Source organism: Mustela nivalis (assembly GCF_964662115.1).
Source record: "Mustela nivalis genome assembly, contig: HAP1_SCAFFOLD_2521, whole genome shotgun sequence".
NCBI classification, from domain to species: Eukaryota; Metazoa; Chordata; class Mammalia; order Carnivora; family Mustelidae; genus Mustela; species Mustela nivalis.
The window spans coordinates 25,541-39,654 of NW_028134144.1; the positions used below are offsets into that span (position 1 = coordinate 25,541).

General features: G+C 38.4%; 1 protein-coding gene across 1 annotated transcript in view; it reads right to left on the reverse strand.

The window, feature by feature from the left end:
- Positions 1 to 816: 816 nt before the first annotated feature.
- LOC309858464 (DNA primase large subunit-like) overlaps positions 817 to 14,114 on the reverse strand; it is a gene marked incomplete at its 5' end in the record, with an annotated part of 28,353 nt that continues 15,055 nt past the window's right edge. Inside the window, 2 exons of the mRNA XM_082751145.1 lie at positions 817 to 2,168; positions 7,390 to 7,462. Coding sequence (XP_082607271.1) covers positions 1,953 to 2,168; positions 7,390 to 7,462 — 289 coding nt within the window. The remainder of the gene's footprint in view (positions 2,169 to 7,389; positions 7,463 to 14,114) is intronic.

Consider the following 14,114-nt stretch of genomic DNA (forward strand, 5'->3'; position numbering starts at 1 on the left):
ATGCAACTAATCCAAGTATTTTCAAAAGTTACTGTAAACCTGGGGAAATTAACATAATAAAATGCTGACTTTTAAAATGGGGGGGGGGACCACATTGATTTGGCTAGCTATCTACACTAGAGAGAAAGGCTAACTAGTGACAAATAATTAGTTCTGAATGGGGAATTGGCAAGTAAATTTTTCTGTATTTTTCACATTTTCCATAATCAAAATATTACCTTAAAAATAAAATAACTATATAATAGAGGTCTAAGGAATATTATTCAGAATTGTGTTTAAAGAAAACTATTAAATGATAAATTTAAGAGTCTGTGGATAATTATCAATTGACAATTTAAAAAACTAAGGGATGCCCGGGTGGCTCAGTCGTTAAGTGTCTACCTTCAGCTTAGGTCTGATCCCATGGTCCTGGGAGATCGAGGGAGCCCCACGTCAGGCTCCCTGCTCGGTAGAGAGCCTGCCTCTCCCTCTTCCTCTCCCACTCCCACTCTCCCTGTCTGTGTTCCCTCTCTCACTCTCTCTGTCAAAAAATAAAATTAAATTTATAAAACACACACACACACACACAAACCTGTAAAAATTGAGTTTTTTGTAATATATCAAAAGAATCTGAACTTGTTAAAAAATATAAAGCTAGAATGTGTTATAAACTGAACTGTATCCTCCTTAGAGTCATGTGTTGAAGCCCTAACAACTCATGTGACTATATTTGGAGACAGAGCACTGGAAAAGGTAATTAAGAGAGAGAGGCAAACCAAAAAGCAGACTTTTAACTGCAGAGAACAAATGGTTGGCGCGCGCGGGGGGGGGGGGGGGGGAGGGAATGGGTGACACAGGTGATGCGGATTATGGAGGTACGTTTGTGACAAGCACCAGGTGATGTATGAAGTGTTGACTCACTATATCGTACACCTGAGACGAGTATTACACTGTATGTCAACTTAAAGTTAAATAAGAACTTTAAAAAAAAAATTAAAATGAGGTAATTAAGAAAGGCTACATAAGGTTGTAAGGGTGGGACTCTGACCCAATACGACTGGTGTCCTTATAAAAAAAGGGAGAAATATCAGAGAACTGAACACATAGAGAAAGGGCCACAAGAGGACAGACCAAGAAGAGAGCTAGCTAGCTAGAAGCCAAGGAAAAAGGCTTAAGGAGAAACCAAATCTGCCAACACCTTGATCTGAGACTTCCAGTTTTCAAAACTGTGAAAAAATAAGTTCCTGTTATTTAAGGCACTCGGTCTGTGGTATTTTGTTATAGCAGCTCTAGCAAACTAATAGAAGAAATAATTAAGTATCATTATAAAATTTAGTTGGTAAATACTCTTTGTTCTATAATTTATCTTTTCTAGGAAGAAGCAAACCAAGAAATAAGCATTTAAAAACTTGACTCATGGCACAGAAGGTACAAAAAAAAATTTCCAAAATAAAATGTTAATAGCTAGTACCACTACAGAGAAATAAGGAATAGGAATGGAAACCTGAATACTATGCATAGATGGAAAAACAGCTCTCAAGTTCCTAGTGATGTCTATCTAAAAATGCTCAATGACAGAATCTGTATAACACAATACAAAACAGCTAAAATTGTTTTATTTGTTCTCAATATCTCCTCAGCCTGAAAATAACACTATGTAAGCATGTTATATCCACACATACTATCTTAAAACTCAGAACCCAGTTTCAGTGTGATAATGACCTGGCTGTATACCTACAATGAATCACACCCTTCTTAAAGCATTATTAGACATCTTACATTGCTGTTTCATTCTTAACTCTTCAAATTAAACTTTCTCAATCTTTTGTTTAGCATCTTTTAGATTAATACAGGAGTTTCTTTTTACCTGAATGAAATTGTAGACACATTTATCTTTCAGAATTTTAAACTACATCTCAGAGTTATTTTAAAAATAGACAAGAGACCTTTAGTTTTCTAACCAAATCAAAATTTCAGTTACCACTCTGATTTTTCAAAACTACCTTGTCTGGGTCCATCTTTCCTCGGATAAATTCTTGCTTCCAGAACTGCAATGCCTGTTCCAGTGTTAAACCAATGCCCTTCAGGAAGAGGCCATACTGCATCCGGCCTCCATGACGAAGATGGTGATTTTCCCGCAAGGCTTTATGTAACTGACGCATGCAAGGTGGGAAGGATCTGGTAGAAAGCTACAAGACAAAAAAGTTTTTTGTTAGGTGGAAGATTTACCAGGTCTCTCACAATATCTGTTACAAATCCAATCTAATTTGCAAATTATAAATTCATTCTTATTAGAGTAAAAACAAAAATGATAAGGAAGTATTATTTACTGTAATTACAGACTAACTATTCTCTTAATATTTTTATACTGATTACATGCTGAGATGACAATAACTGGGATATACTGGGTTGAATAAAATGTATATTAAAATGTATTTCACTTATTTATTTTTAACTTTTAATTAAACTTCTTGAGATAACTAGATTCACATGCAGTTGAAAATAATACAAAGAAGTAACAGGCACCCAGTTTCCCCCAGAGGTAGTATCTAGCAAAACTATTATCACAACCAAGAAACTGACATTGATATAATCCACTAGTCTTAGAGATCTTAGCCCCTACTACTCTCTAACACTGGGTAACCACTAATCTGTTCTTCATCTCTCTAATTTTGTCATTTCAAGAGTGTATTATATAGTAAATAATATTTTGGCTTTTTTACTCAGCATAATTCCCACAAAATTCATCTAAATTGTTGCAAGTATCAAGCATCCATTCCTTTTTTTATTGCTGGATAATATTCCATGGTAGGGATGTACCACAAATTGCTTAGCTATTCACTTGTTAAAGGAGCTAGGTTGCTTTGAGCTCAGGGCTATTCCAAATTAATGAATGTACAGGTTTTTATATGAATATGAAATTTCATTTCCCTGGGATAAATGTGCAAAAACACAATTGCTGAATCACAGATGAAATTTTAGAATAATCTAAATACAAAGTAGAACACAAAAGTAAGAGAAATCATTCTCAAAAGGTAAGTTCAAAAAAATGTATTAAACAAATCATTAGTAAAAAAGAACAACTTTTCTATTTATGGTTTCAGCTGCATTCTCTTTACTTTCTCAATATCCTTCTTCCAAGACTTAAATTCTCACCCTCTCATGTAATCCTTGGCAAGTTCAACTTTGCCAAAGTGGGAGCAGGTCTCACTTTGTTTCTCTTTGCTGCTCCCTGCAGAGGACATTCAGTTTTTTCAACCTCTCAAATTAACAACTTTGAAATTCTTCTATCCCCAACCTAGTCCAGTCAGGCCTCTATCCTGCCTTGCCAGGACTACTGTTTTCATGCCTTCCTTCTTGTTCCTTCATACTATTACCGAATTATTTTTCTTAAACTTTGTTCCAATCCAAAAACACCACTGAAATTTAACATCCTTAGTAGGAACAAGCAAGGTTCTGTCAATGTCTGTAACTAACTACTTTTCAATTATATGTAACAGAACAAACAGGTATTGGGTGGTTTGGGAAATAAGAAGAGTAGCATGTAATTTTCCCCTTTACTTCACTTAAGTGAAATAAAAGGAAACAGTCACTACTATACAAGTTAACTCTCATAAATCAATTATAATGGGAGCTCTAACAAAGGCATAAATCAAGGGCCATGGAAGCACTGTGAGGGGTTAAAAAGGCCAGTATGCTACTATGCCAATATAAAGCCTTTACTCCAGTCAGCTAGATTATTCCATGATCACACAGTCATGTTTTGTACCTTCTCACTTTTGTCACTCCATTGACCCTGCCTGGGATACTACCCCTTCTCCTCCCCAGGCCATCTAGTCAAAGCCAAACCATTTGTTAAGACTCAGTTCAACTTCAGCTTCCTTTGGCACAATTCCTTAAATACTTTTTACTCACTCAATCACTAAATATCAACTGAACACTACTCTGTGTATAGCTTTGGGAAACCAGCAGTGCAAGGATCTTACATTCTAATGGGAAAAGACAGACAGTGAACACAGACATAAATAGAGATAATTCCCAAATCCCTGGAAACAGAGTTATGTGATTAAGTATAAAAAAGAGAGGAATGCTTTAATTTAGGTAGCCAATGAAGCCTCTCTGAGGAGACGGAATTGCACTAAGATGTATATTTAAAGTAGGATTCTAGTCAAATGAGATCCAGGTAAAGGAAACAAAAGCTAAGACCTTGAGAAGGAATGAATAGGATATGCTCAAGAGATAGCAAGAAGGTCCAGTGGCTGGAACCTGTGAGCGGGCCAGAACAGAGAAGAAGTTAGAATATTAACTGTACATGACATTATAGGCCATAGTTATGAGTTTGGATTTTAGTCTAGATGTGATGGAAACTCAATAGAGGGTATGTCAGAAAACTGACATGATCTGAAAACAAAGAGAACTCTGGCTGTTGTATAGTGAACAGACTATATAGAGAAGCAAGGAAGACACTTTAAAGAGACTTTGGAAGTAGCTGAAATAATAGAAATTTAAAACTTAGGGTCTAGGGTTGGCAACAACGGGACAGAAAAATGATTGTGGATACTGAGCAGACAAAGGAATTATAAGACCAGGTTATGGATGAATTATTAACATGGATATTGCAGAAGCCAGGAACAATAACAAGAGTAGTGCTAGTACAAGAGACCATGCCAGCGTGCTACAGTGGATGAGGGCAGGAGGTGGGGGCACCAGCAACAAGGATAACTATCAGTTGGCATAATGGGATTACAGTGCTTTAAAGGAGCTGGAGCAGGGTGCCTGGGTGGCTCAGTGGGTTACAGCCTCTGCCTTCAGCTGAGGTCATGATCCCAGGGTCCTGGGATCGAGCCCCGCATCGGGCTCTCTGCTCAGCAAGGAGCCTGCTTCCCCCCACCTCCGCTTGTGATCTCTGTCTGTCAAATAAATAAATAAATTTTTATTTTTTTATTTTTTTGTTTAAGATTCTATTTATTTATTTGACAGAGATCACAAGTAGGCAGAGAGGCAGGTAGAGAGAGACGGGGGAGGAAGAAGGCTCCCTCCTGAGCAGAGAGCCCGATGCGGGGCTCGATCCCAGGACCCTGGGATCATGACCTCAGCTGAAGGCAGAGGCTTTAACCCACTGAGCCATCCAGGCACACCAATAAATACAATCATTAAAATAAAAAAAAAAATAAAAAAAAAAAAAAAGGAGCTGGCGCTTTGCCAGTGGAAGGCAGAGAAATGATTTGGAAATAGTAATATGGAACAAGGAAGACATTCATCTCATACCAAATTAAGATGGTGGAGGGCCGGAGTGTGGGTGGGGACAGCCTCCACTTGAGAGGACCACTGGAGGAACAGTGTCATTGAGGGAGTCAGATTTCAGTTAGTAGAAAAATCTAAAAACATTTGAAGAAGAAACTGAGGATATCAAGGGATATGTTAATGAATGAGACAATATAGTTAGGAAGAAGTCAGATAAAGATGTATCTTTATCAATTTAGCACAGGGTCTCACACAGAAACCTATAGATAGGATTATCATAGCAACTTAAGATAATTTATCATGACATTGCTTATTTATTATTTACTACATTGTCTACACCTCCCTCAAATAAGGTCCATGAAGGGAGAGGAATTTTTTGTTTCATTCACCTCTGCACCCACAGCACAGTAGCTGGTACATAATTGATGGGCTCAATATATATTCAGCAAATGAATTAATGATTATATTTCTATGCTCTCCCACAGTATCCACTGAAGTTCATAGCTGCTTATGAATGGGAAAACATCTTGATAGAATTAGGAATAAAATTAACTTCTAACCATTCACATAATACAAACATAAATCGTATGGCAGGGAAGAAGTGTTAGTGATAATAACTGTTTGAGAAAAGTAAAGAATGCAGCATCCTTAAGAACAAATTCCAATTCAACTGTACAAAGTGGGCAACTTATTGTTATTTCTAGACATATTAACTGCAAATACTTGATTATAATTTTTCCAAACAGGAAAACAACTTATTCATTCTGGTCTCTAAAAACTCCTGGTCTCTCCCTACTCACCTTTTTCTTGTGTCTAAGCATTAAAATATCAGTATATTTTTAATTTATTGTAAATAATTTGTTAACTATCTAAACAAAGATTATTTATGGCTGGTGTGTTTTCCCTTTTTGGGACAGAGCAGAAATTCTACAATGCATTCAAGAGAAATTCTATAAATTTTAGTCAAGTATGCTACCCTTTCCTTCTACTATAGAACCACAGAGTGAAGATGAAATGAGCTGTCCACTAATCTAGAGGCAATACAAGCACAGGAGCCTATACTCAGTGTTATGAAATGAACTGTAATCTCCCAAAATTCATATGTGGAAGTCCTAGTCCCAAGATCCCAGAATGTGACTGTATTTGGAGATGAGGTCTTTAAAGAGGTAATTAAGGTTAAATGAGGTCATAGGGTTGGGGCCCTAGTCCAATGTGACTGGTGTCCCAAGAAGAGGAAGAGTCGCCAGGGATCCAGGAGCATGCTGCGAAAAACACGTGAGAACACACGAAGAAGGTGACCATCTAAAATCCAAGGAAAGAGTCCTTGGATGTGCCGACACCTTCATTTCAGGATACTAGCCTCCAGAACTGTGAGAAAATAGAATTCTGTTTTGTAAGGCATCAGTCTGTAGTATTTTGTTATAGCAGCCCTAGCAAACTGATATACTTAGTATTTCCCATTTCTCCTCTTCTCCGTATGTAAGGATGGTAGGTAGGTAGGTAGGTTAGTAGGTAGGTAGGTGGGCATTCACTCATTCACTCAATTTATTTTAAAGCTTATATATTTAAGTAATTTCTACACTTAATGTGGGGCTCAAACACAACCCAGAGATCAAGAGTCACATGCTCTTCCAAAGGAGCCAGCCAGGTACCCCTCAATGTATAAAATATTAAAATATAAATACACAAACACTTTTTAGTTATCATCAATTAAAGGAATTCCCCTTTGAAATAAATGCTTAAAATCTGTTTATCAGGGACACCTGCCATGTCTTGGTCAGTTAAGCGTCCGATTCTTGGTTTCAGCTCAAGTCATGGTCTCAGGGTCGTAAGATCAAGCCCCCCATCAGCTCTTCACTGGGCTTGGAGAGCCTGCTTCAGATTCTCTCTCTTCCTCTCCCTCTGCCCTGACCCTGCTTCCCTCTCTTAAAAAAAAAAAAATTCTATCACAATACAAATAATTTTCTAACTAAGTTTGGTTTTTCTGTAACTAAAAAAAAAAAAAAAAAAGCACATGTATAACATAGAGGATCTCCTTTAAAAATGATTGGCAAGCAATGAAATGACAATATCTCCCATCTTCTCACCCCAAAATAATCTCTGAAGAAAATCTGTGCTTCCTCATTGACAAAGGTCTAAGTTTTATTACAAGGATGTGATGCTTACCGAATCAATCTGATCCAAAGAAATCTTCCCAGCATTTTTCTGTGTGCTGTAATCTTGACCAGTGTAAGAATGACTAAAATAAAAAGAAAATATTAAAATGGGTTTTGTATGATATATTTTAATCACTTCAAAGGAAATTTATTCTGATACAGATTAAAATCACAGTAAGACATTTTACATATCAATCTTAAACAGAAACATAGCCAAGTGATTTAGAGATATTTAATAGAATACACTTAAATAACTTACCCAAAAGTAATACAAAAATATAGTGACTGTCTGGATCTCCTAATTCCTAGTATAACATTCTATTTCTATAAGCATAATGCAAACTGTTGTTAAAGCTCAAATCTCTACTACTGATCCCTTATTAATAGCATGGCAGCATAGCAAAGAATAAACCGGAGCTTAAATGAGGAACCATCACTTACTAACATAGGTCCTTCAGTAAGTTCTGTAAACTCTCTCTATCCCAAGTTATAATAATTTGGTATTTGGTAATTATTTGGTAAATAATCTGTCAAATGGAGACAATAATGCCTGTTTTGCATTGATAAGAAGTCTAGCCTGCAATAATTTTTTTTTTTAAGATTATTTATTTGAGAGAGAGAGAGAGCACGTGTGAGCACAGGGAAGGGGCAGAGGGAGAGACTGACTCTCAAGCAGATTCTGCACGGGGCATGGAGCCCACGAAAGGCTGGATCTCATGACCCAGAGATCAAGACCTGAGCCAAAATCAAGAGTCCGAAGCTTAACCAAGTGCACCACCCAGGCACCCCTGAACTAATTTCTGTTCAAGGACCTGACATATGGCAATCACTGTTTAGCAAAGCAAGTGACATCTGAATAGCACTTTTCACGGGTAGAGACTTTTATCCTCTAATTACATCCTCACAATAACCCTGAGAGAGTATGTTTATTTTATATTTGACAAATGAGGAAATGGGGGCTCAGAGGAGTTAGAAACTTGTTAGATCAGAAAGGAAGTCAGCAGTGCAGCAGGAACTCCACCTTTTAATTCTCCATTCCAATTCTTCGCTATTCCATTCCATCCTCTTCCCTGCAATACATTTCCTGTTGCATTATTTACAAATTAGGAAATACAGCATGGTATATACTATCTAAAGCCATCTACCTTTGCAAATTATCAGCTCCTTGACACAATGCCCACCTCCATCAACCCTGATTCAGAGGCAGATATTCAGGTATGACATAACGAACAACAGCTGCTAGATTACATAGAAAACCACAATCAAACCAAAGTTTATGCAGATCCACAACTAAAGGGAAATTCTGGAGTAAATCATCATTACAATCATAAAGAATTCCAGACTCTCTGCTTAATACTTGCTCAGTACAGATTCTTGCTGAACAATATGCACACTCAAGATACTCGGCAGAAAGGCTACAAATCTTGTAATCAGTCCATCTGCTGATTAAACAATGGGTATGAATTATGAAGCAAAACTAGAGTATATCTTGGGATGCTGAAGTCACTGGTTGGGAGACTGTTCAAAATGCAGATTTTCCCTCCCAAGAGTCCTCCCTCCATGGGCTAAGAATGGCCTGAGAATTACTCTGAGAGCAGGATGAGCGGAAGGAATGCCAGAGTAGTACAGAATGATCCCATGCCCTAAAACACATCCTCTTGCCCTTGGTATTATTTCTCCCTTCACATATTTTTGACATATTTCTGACAATTATTGTATCATTGGATTCCATCCATTCCTTTTATCAAAGTAGCAGCATGGCATACAAACCTCATGCTGAATTAAGCCAACAGTTGTCATTTAATGTAAGTATTTTACATTTTAATTCAGAGTCCAACCAGAGAGTTGTTTCAGTAGAATCCCTAGAATAAAGACATCTTTCACTTTCCAACATACCTTACAGTAGAGCAAAGAGGCAGCATGAGGCAATGAAAATAGCAGTAGGCTGGAATCTGAAGATCCATTTTTGGTTTTGTTTTTGAATGTACTGGTTTGGCAAACTAAGGCAAGTCATTTACTAGCCTGATTTGTAAACTGGAACTAATGATGCCAGCACTGCCTAAGTGACAGAAATGCTGGAGAAATGAAATGATATATTCAAAGTGCTAAAGAAAATCAGAAAATCATATTCCAGTCCACAGAGCAACTGCAATCTTGGCCGGGAAGTACAAAAAAGACAGGACAGGGGAGGAAGCAGCATGAGCCTGTGGAGGAGCCATTACTGCTGTGAAAGACCAGGCCACTCTGCTGACCTGGCTTCTCTTCTCCAGCTACAGATTGACCACAATCATCTAAGCTTTTTTTCAGATCAAAAAGCTTAACAAATGCAAATGTTCTCTTACAAACAGCAACATGATGTATAAACATAAGTGTTGTTACTGAGTAAACAGAGACAAAGGAAAATATAGCATACTACAAGAAAGTTCTCGGTCCAGATTATTGCAGGATACAAACAAAAAAAGAAGACATTTAAGAGGACACACACATGCCTGAATGGCACTGTAAAATGCCTGTCCCTTAATACTTTGATGGCTATGCAAAAGAGCTAAATTCCAAGGGGGAAAAAAAAAGTTAAAGAGAATGGTAACAATGATTAATGCAAAGGCCTACTGGAGGATATAAATAACTACCGACAATATAAGGAAACTGTATATAGACATCATACTTCTAAAAACATTAATAGAGAGATGGCCACCAGCCAAACCAGTAAGGGCGAGCATGAAACCCATGGGAGCAAAAATGATGCAAATGAAGATGTTAAGCATCAGAATTAGGATTGAGATTTCTCCTCCGCTCATTCATGACCGGAAGGCACATCCCATGTCTCGGTTAGGGAGTTGGTCTATCACAGCTATTTAATACATGTCTGAACTAGGAGTGGATAGATGAAACCGAGATGACAGGAAACCTCAGATACAAGAAAGGCAAATCACAAGAAGCACTGTATCCAACACTATGGAGGCAACAAAGAATTAGGAAAAGATTACAGGCAAGAATTTACAAAAATATTTACATTTGAAAAAGCAAGCAGTGTGGAGAATGACTAAAAAGGGTAGGGGCTAGGCAACAGCAATTTAGTTAGAATATTGCATTATTACAGGCAAGAAAGGGTGAGAGGCTGAAGTGATGGCAACAGGTGGCGAAAGGAAGGCAAAGAACGAAGAAAAAAACAAATAATGCCACCATAATGAATAAAAATCGTTAAGAACAATTCACATTAGCTCATGAAACTGGATCTTGGGGCTTTTACTTGAAGTGTCAAGGGATGTCACTAAATGAGACTTCTAAGAGGTACCCAGGAAAGGTGAGGCACCTTTATACCACATTCAATGTTCAAGTCAACTTTCTATCATCCTACTTCCAAATGAATGCAGCTGCTACACTAATGAACAAAAACATAAATAATGAACTGTCATATTATTTTCTTGATTAAAAAAAATAGATCAATTTTATGAATACTTTTTAATCACTGTTTGCGGAAACACAGGCATAGTAATTTTTAACAACAAAAACAATTTCCAGGGGCGCTTGGGTGGCTCAGTGGGTTAAAACCTCTGCCTTCAGCTCAGGTCATGGTCCTGGGGCCCTGGGATTGAGCCCCGCATCGGGCTCTCTGCTCGGTGGGGAGCCTAATTCCTCCTCTCTCTCTCTCTCTCTCTCTCTCTCTCTGCCTGCCTCTCTGCCTGCTTGTGATCTGTCCAATAAATAAATAAAATCTTTTTTTTTAAAGATTTTATTTATTTGACAGAGAGAGAAATCACAAGTAGGCAGAGAGGAAAGCAGAGAGAGAGAGAGAGAGGGAAGCAGGCTCCCTGCTGAGCAGAGAGCCGGATGTGGGGCTCAATCCCAGGACCCTGGGATCATGACCTAAGCCAAAGGCAGAAGCTTTAACCCACTGAGCCACCCAGAAGCCCCCAAAGTTTAGTTTTTATCATACTCTCTATAGCAGACTTTTCCCACATCCCAGTCATTGTCCTCACCTAATTCTAATTACCAAAAACAAAACAAAAATCCAAACGAACCAAAAAAAAAAACCCCAAAAGTTTTAAGAGTCCCTTTAGCCACTCAATCATTTATTAAGGATTTCCATGACAACTCAGTCATATTTGAGGAACTTTTCTCCTCCTTATTACCTTGATCGTTAAATAGTAAGAGGTAAGCCCAATTAGTTTTCCAATACAGCTAAAAAATCACAGTAAATAGAAAATTATAAAAATAAGTTTTGGGGCGCCTGGGTGGCTCGGTGGGTTAAGCCGCTGCCTTCGGCTCAGGTCATGATCTCGGGGTCCTGGGATCGAGCCCCGCATCGGGCTCTGCTCAGCAGGAAGCCTGCTTCCTCCTCTCTCTCTGCCTGCCTCTCTGCCTACCTGTGATCTCTGTCAAATAAATTAAAAAAAAAAAATAAATAAGTTTCAAATAAGTTAAAAACTCAAAGGTTGAAAAGCCTTTCAAAATATACATAATACATATTTACATGACCAAATTTAAAATGACCCTATTTTAAATCAAATTCACTCAATCCAGCGGGGGTGGGGGGGGGGGGTGTGGAAGGATGACTGTCACAGGAAGGTATAATCACATCAACACAGACTGGAGTTTTCCCCAAACACTATACACAACATCTAATTTATAGAATAAAAATACAGTAGATATACATATAGATAAATCTGCAACAGATACATCTGCATATATCTGATCTGCGAATCACGAGTGAAAGGCAGAAACAACAGAAATTCAAGTCCTGTTCAATGCACCACAAATATCAATATGAGCACTTAGGTACTCAACAGGGAACTGTTTCTGAGTACTGAAACTGAGAGCTGAAAACAAAAAGAAGTAGTTACATGAAAGTGGATTTGTGAGTCTCACTGCAAGATTACCGGGTTAAGAAAAAAAAAGGAAAAAAACAGTCGTTTCATGCTGTGGTGTTGATCGTTAGCAGAAGATGAATCATCACACCTCGGCTCCAAGAGTAGTATTCACGAGCTCCACTACTGTGATATAAATGCCACAGGGCATAACTGACAAAACAGAAGGTCGAAAGTAGCTTTTCACAGGTAATCACTTCATTTTCTCCTTTTCTAACCAGGGATGAAAACTCGAGGGAGTAAACAAGGAGTCATGGCATAGTTACAACATTTTAGGAATTAGCTCCAGCTCCTCTGTGTTTGATACATTTTCCAGGTCCAATTTGTCCAAGCCAGACACGGCGGCACAAAAGAATAAGGGAAGAAGCAGAGTGATGAAGATTACAGGTTTCAGAATCCACTAGTCATGGGCTTGCATACACTCACTATCTGTGTGACTTGGTAAACACCTTTTATTCTCTTTGTTTCCCCACTATTAAACAGAGATCATAAAAGGGAGCACAAAAGTACCTTTCTTAAGGGCTGTTGTGAGGATCTAATGAGATATCTTTTAAAAAGTTTATCACATTCTTCACTCAAATTGCCATCATTATTGTCATGCTCATTCAGTCCTAAATATATTAGGTTATTGATTTTCTTTATTCTTAACATTTACCAGTTTCTTCTCCTGAATATTGGAAGAAAATACATTTTCTTTCCTACTTCCTTTATACTATCATATAAAATATTTAATCTTGAAGTAAGAGAACTTAGATGTCCTTGAGTAACCTCATGATCTGGAAAGTTTTGCCTATACTCACACTCTTAGAAAGTTTCCGAAGTGTAAAAATTCAACCTTGAACAGAGGAAATTTCAAGGGAATCCAATCTTGTAGAGTTACACTGGCCAATATAGCAGCCATTTGCCAAATATAACCACTGAGCACTTGAAATGTAGCTTAGTCTGAATTCAGAAGTTCAATAAATATAAAGTATACATGGGTTTCAAAGACTTAGTATGAAAAAATATTGTAAAACATTTCATTAAACATCTTCTGTATTAATTACATGTTGAAATGATATTTTGGGTATGAGTTAAGATAGTATTAAAATTAATTTCACTTAGGTATTTTTAAATTTGGGGGTTCCTGGGTGGCTCAGCCAGTGAAGCACCCTACTCTTGATTTCAGCTCAGGTCATCATCTCAGGGTTGTGAGATCAAGCCCCATGTCAGGCTCCACAATGGGCATGGAGCCGACTTAAGATTTATCTCTCCCTCTCTCACTGCCCCTCTCCCCCTCCCTAATAAACAAATAAGTACATACATACATAAGATTACATATGAAGCTTACTGTTGGGCTGGCAGGAAGGGCTACCAAAGATGGCGAAAGTTCCCGCCACAAGACCTGAGCTCGGACAGGAGAACAAAGGCCCAAGCAGGAACCTGAGACCCCCGCCCCGGGCTCCTGTGGACCAATGGGATCCCGATGAGCAGGCGGGATATCCAAATAAGGGAAACTTGCCAAAAGACCCCTGAGCTTTCCCCAAGACCCCTTAAAAGCCCCCTCCTCCCTGCCTTGGGCGCGACTTCCGCCACTCTGCTTTCCAGAGTGGCGGAACCTCGCCCGAGGGTGCCCACCTCCTCCCGGCGCAACTTTCCTGGCTCCCCTTCTCCTGAGCCCTGAAACTTCGCTGGAGAGCGTTTTAATAAATCTTGCCTTGCACCCACTTTGCCTGGTGTTGTGTTTATCTCGCTGGAAAAAAACCTTACACTTACATTTGGTTCAACTGGCTCTCATGTTTTTACTGGACAGTACTGTTACACAGTAGGAGGGGGGCATAACAACATGTAGCAATCAAATAATCCTCTTGGGCACTAGGCATACCTG